At 37.3% G+C, this 14319-nt stretch overlaps 1 protein-coding gene across 1 annotated transcript in view; it reads left to right on the top strand.

Moving 5' to 3' along the window:
• Positions 1 to 14319, top strand: part of ITFG1 (integrin alpha FG-GAP repeat containing 1) — a 306823-nt gene that overhangs the window by 215572 nt on the left and 76932 nt on the right. Inside the window, exon 11 of the mRNA XM_061138443.1 lies at positions 12269 to 12419. Within this exon, the coding sequence (XP_060994426.1) occupies positions 12269 to 12419 (151 nt within the window). The remainder of the gene's footprint in view (positions 1 to 12268; positions 12420 to 14319) is intronic.

The following is a 14319-nucleotide window of genomic DNA, read 5'->3' as shown; positions in this document are numbered from 1 at the left end:
TAGTGCACTCACAGAGTTGTGCATGCATCACCACAATTTTGGAACATTTTCTTTGTCTGAAGAAGAAGCAACCTGCCTTAGCCACAACTCTCCAATCTCACTAGCCCTAAGAAATGACTCATTTTATCTCATGTTTGCCTATTCTTAGCATTTCATATAAATGCAATCATATAATATTGTTACATAGTAGTCTGTGACTGGCTTGTTTGACTTAGCTTGTGTTTTCAGGGTTCAAGTATATGGTAGAATCTATCAGTACTTCATTTGTTGTTGAATAATATTTCATTGTATGGATACACCACATTTCATTTAGTCATCAGTTGGTGTGTATTCAAGTTGTTTCTCCTTTGGGGCTATTTTGAATAACAGTGCTGTGAACGTTCATATACAAGTTTTTGTGTGGACATGTTTTTGTCCTATTAAAATATACCTAGAAATGGAATATACTTAGAAATAGAACTCTTTGTTGAACCATTTGAAGAGCAACCAGACTATTTTCTAAAGCATCTGCACTGTTTTACATTCCCATCAGCTCTGTATGAGTTCCAACCTTCCCATAAACTCACCAGTATTTGTAATTACCTGTCCTTTCTATTGTCACTATCCTAATAGGTATGAAGTGTTACCACGCCGTGGTTTGCAGTTTCCTGATGTGTGATGAGGTTGAGCTTCTTTTTGTGTGCTTACTGGCCATTTGTGTATCTTGCTTGGATATTCATCCACTTTGATCCTTTACCCATTTCTAAATTGAGTTACTTGTCTTTTTATTGTTGAGTTATAATAATTCCCAACAATATATGTGTTGGTGAGTATATTTCTTCTCTGTCTATTCTGTTACAATGATCTGTTGTCCATCTTTGCGGCAGTACCACATGCTTTAATTACTATTGGTTTATAATGAATAGTGAATTCGTGTAGTATAAATCCTCAAACTTTATTCTTCTTTACCAACATCATTTTGGCCATGCTAGGTCCTTAACGTTATCTGTAAATTTCAAGATCAGTTTTTCAATTTCTCAGGGAAAAAGTCTCCTGAGATTTTGATTGACATTACATTGAATCTGTAAATCAATATGGGGATAGTAACATCTTAATATCAAATCTTCTGCCCAATATCAAATCTTCTGCCCATAATTGCTGTGTGTGTGTGTATGTGTCCTTTTTTTTAAATTTAGGTCTTTAGTGTTCTCAGCAGTATATTATAGTTCTCAGTTTACAGGTCTTGTGCATCTTTTATCACTTTCCTAAGTATTACATTTTTTATTGCTTTCTCATTCATACATTTGTACTGAAACTGATGATTGTTGTTTGCTAGTGTATAGAAATGCAATTGACCTCTGTTTATTGATCTTGTATTCTGCCACCTAGTTAGCCCTATGTGCTTATTATTTCTAGTAGTTTTTTTATAGATATTAATAGGATTTTCTAAATAGGTGGTCAGATAATTTATGAACAAAGACAGTTTTCCTTCTTTCTTAACAATCTTGTTGCTTTTTATTCATTTTTCTCACCATTTGCAATAGCTAGAATGTAATACAAAGTTGAATAGATGTGGTGAGGGTAGATATCTTTGTCTTGGAGGAACAATGCTACTAGGAGAATAGCATTCAGTCTTTAACTCTTAGTATGATGCTCATTGTACATTTTCTGTGGATGCCTTCTATCACATTGAGAAAGTTCCTTCTGTTTCTAGTTTGCATCAGGGATGGATATTGGATTTTGTTAAATATTTTTCTACCTTTATTGAGATGATCATGTGGTTTTCCTTTTTTTGTTTATTAGTCTGCTGAATTAAACTGATTTATTTTAAAATATTAAAGCAACTTTGCATTCCTGCAGTATATCCTACTTGATCATGATTTTTTTATCGTTTTACTCTATCTGTAGTCCTCACTTTGAGAGATACTTAGTTTGCTGAAACATGTCCATATCAGAGTCATGTCATATCTTTTCATGGTTCCTTGGATATCATGAAGCAGAGACATGATTTCAAAATGCATGAATTTGAGTGAACTCTGTATTGGTCAAAGCATAATCTGAATCTACTGTTGAATTTTATTTTCTAGAATTTTGTTAAAAATTTTTATATCTGTGTTCATGAAGAATTTTTGTCTGTAGTTCTCTTATAGTATCTTGGTCTAATCTGATGTATATAATGTGGCTTCATGGACTATTTTCTCAAGAGTTTGTGTAGGACTGGTATTATTTCTTCTCTAAATTTTTGGTAGAATTCATCATTCAAACCATTTTTACCTGAAGTTTTTCAGGGCTTTTTAGAAGGCTTAAAATTACAATTCAGATTTCCTTATCTTCTGAATTAGCATTGGTTGCTTGTGGCTTCCAAGGAATTTGTTCATTTCATCTAACTTATCTATTATATTGGCACAAGATTTTCATAACATTCCTTTATTATCCCTTTAATATCAGTAAAATCTGTTGTGATGTTACCTGTCTCATTTTTGTTGTTTGTAATTTCTGTATTCTCTCTTTTTTAAAAAATAACCATTAATTGGAAGTTTATCCATTTTAAAACTGTTCTTCCCAAAGAAACTGACTTTTGGTTTTGTTGATCTTTACTGTTTTTCTGTTCTCTACTTCATTGCTTTCCTCTTTGTAACTGTGTCCTTTCTTGTACTTATTTTAAATTTTATTTGCTCTTATATGTCCAGTTTCTTAAGATCATTGATTTGAAATCTTTCTTCTTTTCTAGTAAAGTGTTTAGTGCTATAAATTTCCCCTTAATACTGCTTTCATGACATACTACAGATCTTGATGTGCTGTCTTTATTTCTGTTCACTTCAAAGTACTTTGAGATTTCTCTTCTGCTTTCTTCTTTTGCTCAGAGTTATTTAGTAGTGTTAAATTTCCAAATATTTGGAGATTTTCCAGATATCTTTTATTGATTTCTTTTTTTTTCTTCGTGTCTTCCAGTTTTATGAGACATAACTAACATATACTGACATTGTGTAAGTTTAAGGTTTATGGTATTATTTGATAAATGTATATGTTGGAAAATGTTTATTACATTGAGGTAGTTCATTTCAGTTGTTCAGTCGTGTCCAACTATTCGACTCCATGGACTACAGCATGCCCTGTCCATCACCACCTCCCGGAGCTTAATCAAACTCATGTCCATCAAGTCAGTGATGCCATACACTCATCCTCTGTTGTCCCCTTCTCCTCCATCCATCAATCTTTCCCAGCATCAGGGTTTTTTTCAATGAGTCAGTTCTTCACATCAGGTGGCCAAAGTATTGGAATTTCAGCTTCAACATCAGTCCTTCCAATGAGTATGCAAGACTGATTTCCTTTAGTATGGACTGGTTTGATCTCCTTGCAGTCCAAGGGACTCTCAAGAGTCTTCTCCAACACCACAGTTCAAAAGCATGAATTCTTCAGTGCTCAGCTTTCTTTATAGTCCAACTCTCATGTCCATACATGACCACTGAAAAAACCATAGCTTTGACTAGACAGACCTCTGTGGACAAAATAATGTCTCTGCTTTTTAATATGCTGTCTAGGTTGGTCATAACTTTCCTTCCAAGGAGTGTCTTTTAACTTCATGGCTGCTATCACCATCTGCAGTGATTTTGGAGCCCAAAAAATAAAGTTTCTCACTGTTTCCATTGTTTCCCAATCTGTTCGCCATGAAGTGATGAGACTGGATGCCATGATCTTAGTTTTCTGAATGTTGAGTTTCAAGCCACCTTTTTCATTCTCCTCTTTCACTTTCATCAAGAGGCTCTTTAGTTCTTCTTCACTTTCTGCCATAAGGGTGGTGTCATCTGCATGTCTGAGGTTATTGATATTTCTCCCAGAAATCTTCATTCTAGCTTGTGCTTCATCTAGCCTGGCATTTCACATGATGTACTCTGCATATAAGTTAAATAAGCAGGGTGACAATATACAGCCTTGATGAACTCCTTTTCCTATTTGGAACCAGTCTGTTGTTCCTTGTCCATTTCTAACTGTTGCTTCTTGACGTGCATACAGATTTTTCAGGAGACAGATAAGGTGGTCTGGTGTTCTCGTCTTGAAGGATTTTCCAGAGTTTGTTGTGATCCACACAAAGACTTTGCATAGTCAATAAAGCAGTAGTACATATTTTTCTGGAACTCTTCCTTTTTTGATTATCCAAAGGATGTTGGCAATTTGATCTCTGGTTCCTCTTCCTTTTCTAAATCCAGCTTGACATCTGGAAGTTCACGTACTGTTGAAGCCTGGCTTGGAGAATTTCAAGCATTACTTTGCTAGTGTGAGATAAGTGCAGTTGTGCAGTAGTTGGAACATTCTTTGGTATTGCCTTTCTTTGTGCTTAGAATGAAAACTAACCTTTTCCAATCCTGTGGCCACTGCTGAGTTTTCCAAATTTCTAAATATGCTGGCATATCAAGTGCAGCACTTTCACAGCATCATCTTTCAGGATTTGAAATACCTCAACTGGAATTCCTTCACCTCACTAGCTTTGTTCGTAGTGATGCTTCTTAAGGCCCATTTGACTTGGCATTCCAGGATGTCTGGCCCTAGGTGAGTGATCACACCATTGTGGTTATCTGGATCATGGAGATTTTTTTTGTATAGTTCTTCTGTGTATTCTTGCCACCTCTTCTTAATATCTTCGGCTTCTATTAGGTCCATACCATTTCTGTCTGTTACTGTGCCCATCTTTGCGTGAAATGTTCTCCTTGGTATCTCATTTTCTTGAAGAGATCTCTAGTCTTTCCCATTCTGTTGTTTTCCTCTATTTCTTTGCATTGACCACTTCAAAAAGCTTTCTTATCTCTCCTTGCTATTCTTTGGAATTCTGCTTCGAAATGGGTGTATCTTTCCTTTTCTCCTTTGCCTTCCACTTTTCTTCTTTTCACAGCTATTTGTAAGGCCTTCTCTGACAGCCATTTTTCTTTTTTGCATTTCTTTTTCTTGGGGATGGTCTTGATCACTCCTTCTGTACGACATCTCAAACTTCTGTCTGTAGTTCTTCAGGCTCTATAAAATCTAATCCCTTGAATCTATTTGTCACTTCCACTGTAAAATTATAAGGGATTTGATTTAGGTCAAACCTGAATGATCTAGTGATTTTCCCTACTTTCTTCAATTTAAGTCTGAATTTTGCAATAATATATTATCCCACATAATTGCCATTTTCTTCTTAATATGGTTAAGACATTAACTCATAGCAGCTTTCTTGATGGATCAGATAGTAAAGAATCCACCTGCAATGCAGGAGACCTGGGTTCATTCCCAGGTTAGGAAGATCCCCTGGAGGAGGCTATGATAATCCTCTCCAGGGTTGTTGCCTGGCAGATCCCCATAGACAGAGGAGCCTGGCAGGCTGCAGCCCACGGGATCTCAAAGAGCTGGACCCGACTGAGCGACTAAGCACAGCACAGTGCATAGTATTATTAACTGCAGGCACCATGCCACACATGCATCCCCTGGACCCAGTCACCTTATAACTGAGAGGTGGTGCCCTTTGACCAACATCTCCCCATTTCTCCCACCCCTCAGCCACTGGCAGCCACCATTCCACTCTCTGTCACATATAAGCAATATCATACAGTATTTGTCTTTCTGCATCTGATTTATTTCACTTAGCATGGTGTCCTCTAGGTTCATCCATGTTGTCACAATGGCAGAATTTTCTTCTGTTCTTTAAGGCTTAATATTCCACTGTATGTGTATACCACATTTTCTTTATTCATTCCTCCATTAATGGACACTTAGATTGTTTTCATATTTTGACTGTTGTGAGTATTGCTACAACAAACATGTGAGTTCAGCTCTCTTTGAGATCTTGATTTCAGTTATTTTCAATCTATATCCAGAAGTGGGATTGCTATATGGTAGTTCAGTTTTTAGTTTTTTGAGGAAACTTTGTATTTTACATCTGCTTATGTCTTAATAGAGCATATTGAAAAGCAGAGACATTGCTTTGCTGACAAAGGTCCATATAGTCAAAGCTATGGACATGACTTTTTCCAGTAGTCATGTATGGATGTGAGAGTTGGACCATAAGGAAGGCTGAGTGCTGAAGAACTGATGCTTTTGAACTGTGAAGTTGGAGAAGACTCTTTGAGAGTCCCTTGGACTTCAAGGAGATCAAACCAATCAATCCTAAAGGAACTCAATCCTGAATATACATTGGAGGGGCTAATGCTGAAGCTGAAGCTCCAATACTTTGGGCATCTGATGCGAAGACCTGACCTTTAAAAGAGACCCTGATGCTGGGAAAGATTGAAGGCAGGAGGAGAAGGGGATGACAGGACGAAATGGTTGTATGGCATCACCAACTCAATGGACATGAGTTTAAGCAAGCTCCAGGAGATGGTGAAGGACAGGGAAGCCTGGTGTGCTGCAGACCATGAGGCTGAAAAGAGTTGGACACAACTGAGCAACTGAACAACAAAATATCATTAACAGGCCTTCAAGGTGGCTCACTGGTAAAGAATCCACCTGCCAGTACAGAAGACACAGGAGATGAGGGTTCGTTCCCTGGGTTGGTAAGATCCCCTGGACAAGGAAATGATCATTCACTCCAGTATTCTTGCCTGGGAAATTCCATGGGTAGTGGAGCCTGGCAGGCTACAATCCATGGGGTTGCAAAGAGTCAGATATGACTTAGCAATTAAACAACAAAGTCTTTAACATGACAATGTGTTGTTTAATTACCAGTTATCTTTAAAGAGACTTAAATAATAGGATTAAAGCTCAACATTCATAAAACTAAGATCATGGCATCTGGTCCCATCAGTTCATGGCAAATAGATGGGGAAACAGTGGCTGACTTTATTTTTCTGGGCTCCAAAATCACTACAGACAGTGATTGCAGCCATGAAATTAAAAGACGCTTACTCCTTGGAAGGAAAGTTATGACCAACCTAGACAGCATACTAAAAAGCAGAGACATTACTTTGCCAACAAAGATCCATCTAGTCAAGGCTATGGTTTTTCCAGTGGTCATGTATGGATGTGAGAGTTGGACTATAAAGAAAGCTGAGCGCTGAAGAATTGATGCTTTTGAACTGTGGTGTTGGAGAAGACTCTTGAGAGTCCCTTGCACTGCAAAAAGATCCAACCAGTCCATCCTAAAGGAGATCCGTCGTGGGTGTTCATTGGAGGGACTGATGTTGAAGCTGAAGCTCCATACATCGCCACCTGATGCGAAGACCTGACCCATTGAAAAAGACCCTGATGCTGGGAAAGATTGAGGGCAGGAGAGAAGGGAACGACAGAGGATGAGATGGTTGGATGGCATCACCGACTCAATGGACATGGGTTTGGGTGAACTCCAGGAGTTGGTGATGGACAGGGAGGCCTGGCGTCCTGCAGTTCATGGGGTGCAAAGAGTCGGACACGACTGAGCAACTGAACTGAACTGAAATAACAGGAAAATCTTTTCTGTTTGCCTGGGTATTTCACATTTTCACTGCTCTTCATTCATTTTTGTAAATGCACATACTCCTCAGGTGTTTTTTTCTATCTGCCTGATAGATTTTCTTTAACATTTATTATAGTACATAAGAAAAATAAACAAGTATTTATGTGTTATTATAGGGCTTCCCTGATAGCTTAAACAGTAACGAATTTGCCTGCAATGCAGGAGACCCAGTTTTGATCCCTGAGTTGGGAAGATCCCCTGGAGAAGATGATGGCAATCCACTCCAGTAGTCTTGCCTAAAGAATTCCACAGACAGAGGAGCCTGTTAGGCCACAGTCCATGGTGTCACAAAGAGTTGGGCACGACTAAGTGACTAACAGTTTCATGTATTATTAATCATTTAGTTAAAGAAACCATGCATTAAAAAGCAAAATAAAAGGCTGGAGTGACATGTTTGGAGCATATCAGAGTAATAACATCACATATAATAATAACCACAGATATTGAAAGTGTTCTTTGCTATGTACTGGGCACTATATTAAACCATAAACCATTTATCATTTATTTTCTCATTTAATCCTTACAACAGCCATTTTAGGTAATGTACTGTTTTTACCCTCATTTTACAAGTAAAAATATGAGAATCCCAGGTAGGGGCTAATGCCCTTAACAATCAGATCTAAAAACCAATAATTAAAAAAATTAAAGTACCAGTTCTTAAAAGAAATATGAATAGATAATAAACATAAAGATAATACTCAGCATCTCTCATAATCAGGAAAGTGAGATAATTTTTCAGCTACCCAATTGGCAAAACTAAGCAGTGTTACTAATATTGGCAAGATAAGAAGGATATATTTGTATACTACTAGAAGTATAAATTGTATAAACTACTAGAAGTACGTTTTTTAGAAGACCATTTAGCTTTACCTGTTGATATTTAAAATATGCATATCCTTTGACTAGATGACTTTATTTGGAAACCCTTATACAAATTCTCAATGAAAAATAATGTGTGTGTGTGTGTAATGGGGAACAGTTGAAGACAACGGTGACTATCAGTAGCGGGGTATTGAAACCGAATGATGACTTAGCTGTATGATGGAGGAAGCGTTGAAAAGGATGCGCGTGTGGGGAGACAGGCAGCGTGCTGTGCTGCTGCTGAGGAATGTAAATCGGTACAGCTTCTCTGGGGGGCATTTTCAAAATAGATATCAACAGTCCTCATTCAGACTGTATCCCTTTTCCCCATGTGTATGCTATATTATTGAGTAGAACGAAAAATATTGCAGAATCATACGTATAGTAGAACTCAACTGGGTTTTGTTTTTTTTTTAAGGATATATGTACTTAAATTTTCTATGTCCCCAGAAGAAGGTTTGGAAAGATGCTCACTGAATTGTCAACAGTGATTATCCCTGGAATGAAAAGATTTCAACTTTTTTAATGTCTCTGTTGCTTGAATTTTATAATAACTTTTGAAATAGTTTTTTAAAAGTTATATTGGTTGTAATTGTGTAATTGCAAAAAAACATAGGGCAATTGACTCAAAGAAGCAAGACTGTTTCCCCCCAAGGGTTTCCACACCTAATGAATCAGTATTGTGTCTTCCTGGGCTTAAATGGAATTTTATTTTTATAGATGTGGGGCTCTACCTAGAGGGGTCAGTAGAGCTTAGAAGAACTGACATTTTTCAGACCCCATGTTGGAGAATACAAGACAAACCTGTTTAGTGAGCGTTTAGCCAAGAACTGTGATATGTAGCATTTGTAATCTTTACAAATGCATATCAGAAGTTAAAATGACATATTAAATTATTCAAATGCAATTAGAGTTTTTGTTGCAGGTTACATTGTGTATTTGAAACTATGGCTAGAGTTGTAATACAATAATGAAATCCTTGCATCCCCATTTTGAAAAGGGAAACCAGAGACAAGTGCTCACTCAGAATGTTGCCAGTGTGATGCGTTGGTCGTAGAAGATTGTAGAAAGGCTGCACTGGCTCTCCAGTGGTAAGCCTGAGTGCTTTCACTGCCATGGGCCCAGGTTTAATCCCCGGTCAGAGAGCTAAGATCCCACAAGCTGCATGGCGTATCCAAAAAGAGAAAAGAAAAGTCACCTTTGTCACTGGTTCTCATGTTTTAATATTATTTAATAACAACATAGAGTATTCTTCATTTCTGTGAAATATATAGTAAAATTGTTTAGCTAAAAAGGTTGGATGGGTAAATACCTGTAGAAAGGTATTAGGCTGGTGCAAAAGTAATTGCAGTTTTGCACTGTTGAACTTTGCCATTTGATAGTGGAATATATTCTTAAATAAATGTGGTTATGTTATACATCATTCTAAGGTGCATTTCTTGCTTTATGTATTTTGCTAATGAAATATTGCTGTTTATTTTATATGTATTTTAGACTAGGGAAATGATGTTAGACAAAAAGCAAATTCAAGCAATTTTCTTATTAGAGTTCAAAGTGGGTTGTTAAGCAGCAGAGACAACTCGCAACATCAACAATGCATTTGGCCCAGGAACTGCTAATGAACATACAGTGCAGTGGTGGTTCATGAAGTTTTGCAAAGGAGATGAGGAGCACAGTGACTGGCCATTGGAAGTTGACAGCGACCAACTGAGAGGATCATCAAAGCTGATCCTCTTTCAACTACACAAGAAATTGCTGAAGTACTCAACATCAACCATTCTATGATTGTTTGGCATTTGAAGCAAATTGAAAAGGTGAAAAAGCTTGATAAGTGGGTGCCTCATGAGCTGACCACAAACCAAAAAATTGTTGTTTTGAAGTATCATCTTCTCTTATTCTAGGCATCAACAATGAACTATTTCTCGATCAGATTGTGAAGTGTGATGAAAAGTGGATTTTATACACCAACTGATATCTACCAGCTCAATAGCTAGACTGAGAAGAAGCTCCAAAGCACTTCTCAAAGCCAAACTTGCACTGATAAAAGGGTCATGGTCACTGTTTGGTGGTCTGCTGCAGCTTTCTGAATTTCAGCAAAACCATTACACCTGTGAAGTATGCTCAGCAAATTGATGAGATGCACCAGGAACTGCAGCACTGCAGCCAGCATTGGTCAACAGAAAGGGCTCAATTCTCCACCACAATGACTGACCACACGTCACACAGCCAACGTTTCAAAAGTTAAACTAATCTGGCTATGAAGTTTTGCCTCATCTGCCATATTCACTTGACCTCTCGCCAATCAACTACCACTTCTTCAAGCATCTCGACAACCTTTGCAGGGAAAATGCTTCCACAAGCAGCAGGAGGTGGAAAAGGCTTTCCAAGAATTTGTCAATTCCCAAAGCACAGATTTTTATGCTGCAGGAATAAGCAAACTTATTTCTTGTTGGAAAAAATGTTTTGATTGAAATGGCTCCTGTTTTTATTAATAAAGATGTGTTTGAGCCTAATTATAATGACTTAAAATCCAGAGTCCAAAACTACTATTACTTTTGCACCAACCTAACATTACAAAATAGAATTTTAAATTCAGTTATTAGGAGACAAAGTAGAAGTTATTTTTCCTTCTGGTGGAAGAACATTATTATATGTTGGGTCTTGATCAAAGCCACCTCAGAATGTTCCATGTAAATGTTGTAATCTGTAAGTTTAAACTATTTGTGTTAAAATTTTTTAACTAGGAAAATAATGTGAAACCGATCATATATTAAGTACATCAAACGAATATTTTACTTGTGTTTCATTACTGTCTTGAACACTAAAATATTTACCTTTCTTACAATAGAACTTTCTTTTCTAAAATGCCCAAACCCAAAGTAATACCCAAAATAATATTTTCACATGAAAAAAGAAATGTCTTTATAGTTTTATTTAAAATAATTATTAGAGAAAATTGAACAGTAATAAAATTTAAACCTTTTAGCTTATTATTTTCTATGTAACATAAAGGGACATTAAGGAATGTAAATATTAGAAAATGCCTAATACAGGAGTCATTTTATAAAATCACACTATTTACTAAAGTTATTTCTGTATTTAAAGAAAATATTTTTACATGGCATAGAGTTACACTACTTAATAACAGTGATGATAATAGAATAAACACTTCATTACTAAGATTGGACTGGATGGCAGGAATTGTTCTAAGTTCTCTGCAGTCAGTATTTCATTTCTTTTTTATAACAATTCTATAAGTACTTATTACTCAGCTTACAAATAAGGATCTGAGTCTTCAAGAGTTAAAATAACTTTCTTAAGGTCACATAACTGCTAAATGACAGAAACAGAATTTGAATCCAGGTAGTCTGATTCCAAAATCTGAATTCATAAGCACATTGCCTATAGAGTAAGATTGTCAAAAGGGAGGGTTTCATAGCTATGCAAAATACAATAGTTTTTTTTTTTTTCCTATCTTTTATCTGAAAGGTGCTCAGCCTACTATCCACCTGGGAAGCTAAAATTCTATCATTGTAGACTTATTGCTTAGGGTTTGTAAGACTTAGGGATGTCAGGAATCTCCAGTTAAAATGCAGATATTCACCTGAGGAGTTATACACATCTAAAGGGATTATGACCGTGTCCAGGAACTCAGTAATGAAACACTGAGTTCACTGGCTGTGGAGCAGCAAAGGAGAGCAGAGAGATAGACTTGGGAACCAAAAAAAAGAGAGAGAAGCCAACAACTGACTAACCTGAGGATTTTTGCCAAAGGCTGAAAAAGAATAGCCAACAACTTAAGCTTTTTATGACTCAGGACAACAATTATTAAGACATTGATATTTTTTTCATATTTCTTCAGTAGATACCATTTACCATCTCTTTGATTCTAAGAAATATAGCACAGCTGACGTTACTCAACACTGATATGTTTTATTATTAACTAAATACCTCTCCTTTGTCTCACAGCAATCAGCAGGCCTTTTTACTGGAGAATGTCCCTTGTAATAATGCAAGCTGTGAGGGGGCACATCGTATGTTTAAAGTCTACTGGGAGCTGATGGACCTAAACCAAATCAGAGATGCAGTGGTTGCCACCTTCTTTGACATTTACGAAGATGTGAGTTCAGAGCTCTTCTGTGTGTTTGGAATCTAATTGCCTTCTACCTTGTCTCATTTTCACTTCACCCTATTTAACCAGACAATAGATGAGATAATGAAAGCAAACGAGTTAATTAAAGAAAACCCCTTTTAATGTTAAATGACAGAAAGAACAAATTAATTGATACCACTGGCTGATCAGAACAGTGAAATATGAAAGCGTCTTTATCTCATTTTATGCTTGTTTAGATGAAACCACTAGAGAATTATGCTCATGGCAATTGTGCATGTGCCCAAGTAGAGAAAACAACAGCCGACAGATGACAAACCCTTAAACCTGAGCAGGATCACAGAAGAATGAGTTGAGTGTGTACTCTCTCCTAACCTTGTGAACTGGAGGTGGCATCTATTGCCCCAGATTCTTGTGACTGTCCTCAGTTTCCAGGTGGCACACAGGGTCCTGGTTTTCTTCTTTCTAGTGTCAAAAGCCAGTTTTGGAGGAAAAAGTAAATTCTGATAAAAACGCGTTAAATTCCAGAGTTAATATGTCACAATATATCCTTGTAAAATAACTTGATTATTTTAAAAAGTTAAATCTCCATCAGGACAACTGTGTCCAATGCTAACCCAGTTGGTTTTGTTTGGAGGACCCAAACCCAGTTGCTTTTTGTAGGAGGCTGATCTTCAATTACAAGTATCTTCCAGGTCCTTGTTTTCTCTCTCTGCTACCAACTCTTGTGTTGTTTGACTTTTTATAAGCAATTTCCAAGCCTAAAAGTAATTGGGTAAAAATATAACAACAGGAAAAATCAACAGAATTAACTGTAAATCAGCTTTTAATTTCTGTACATTAAAAAAACCATAAATGAAATTTAAAATTGCATCTAAATCTAGGAGATAAATTAGCTATGAAAGAGTTAAATAATTAACATTCTTAACATGCGTGTGTGCCTGCTAAGTTGCTTCAGTCATGTCCAACTCTTTGTAACCCTATGGACTGTAGCCTGCCAGGTTCCTCTGTCCATTGGATTCTCCAGACAAGAATACTGGAGTGGGTTGCCATGGCTGCCTCCAGGGGATCTTCCCAACCCAGGGATCAAACCCATGTCTCTTATATCTCCTTCGATGGCAGGCAGATTCTTTACCACTAGCACGTGGGAAACCCACATTCATAACAGGCTGTGCTATGCTTTGTCGCTCAGTCGTGTCCGACTCTTTGCAACCCCATGGACCGTAACCTGCCAGGCTCTTGTGTCCTTAGGGAGTCTTCAGGCAAGAAGACTGAAGTGGGTTGCCATGCCCTCCTCCAGGGTATCTTCCCAACCCAGGGACTGAACCCAGGTCTCCAGCACTGTAGGTAGATTCTTTATCGTCTGAGCCACCAGGGAAGCCCACATTCATAACATAAAAAGGGTTTATTCAAACTGATACAAGTCACCAGAAACTCCTACTGGGAAAACAACATGATTAAGTCAATTTACAGAAAACACAAAAAGATGTGAGTAAAAAAAGCTAATGTGAAATATGGATCTTCCCTGTGGCTCAGATGGTAAAGAATCCACTTGCAGTGCAGGAGCCCTGGGTTCAATTCCCAGGTTGGGAAGATCCCCTGGAGAAGGAAATGGCAATCCACTCCAGTAGTCTTGTCTGGAGAATCCCATGGATAGAGGAGCTTGGTGAGCTACAGTTCGTGCCGTCGCAAAGAGTCAGACACGACTGGGTAACTTAACACTAACTAACTAACATGTGAAAAGATAGGATAAATGATTGACCTCATTAAGAGTCAGCAGAATGAAAATTTAAATGAGCACCTTTTTTACCCCCAGTAAAATTAGCAAAGCTTTCCACTTTTTTAGAAAAAAAGATAAGAACCAGCGCAAATAAAAAGTTACCTTCTTTCTCTGATGATTGGAAACACT

This window comes from Dama dama, chromosome 4 (assembly GCF_033118175.1).
Source record: "Dama dama isolate Ldn47 chromosome 4, ASM3311817v1, whole genome shotgun sequence".
Classification (NCBI taxonomy): domain Eukaryota; kingdom Metazoa; phylum Chordata; class Mammalia; order Artiodactyla; family Cervidae; genus Dama; species Dama dama.
Note: the sequence above shows the minus strand (reverse complement) of the source record. Positions and strands in the feature narration are given on the sequence as shown.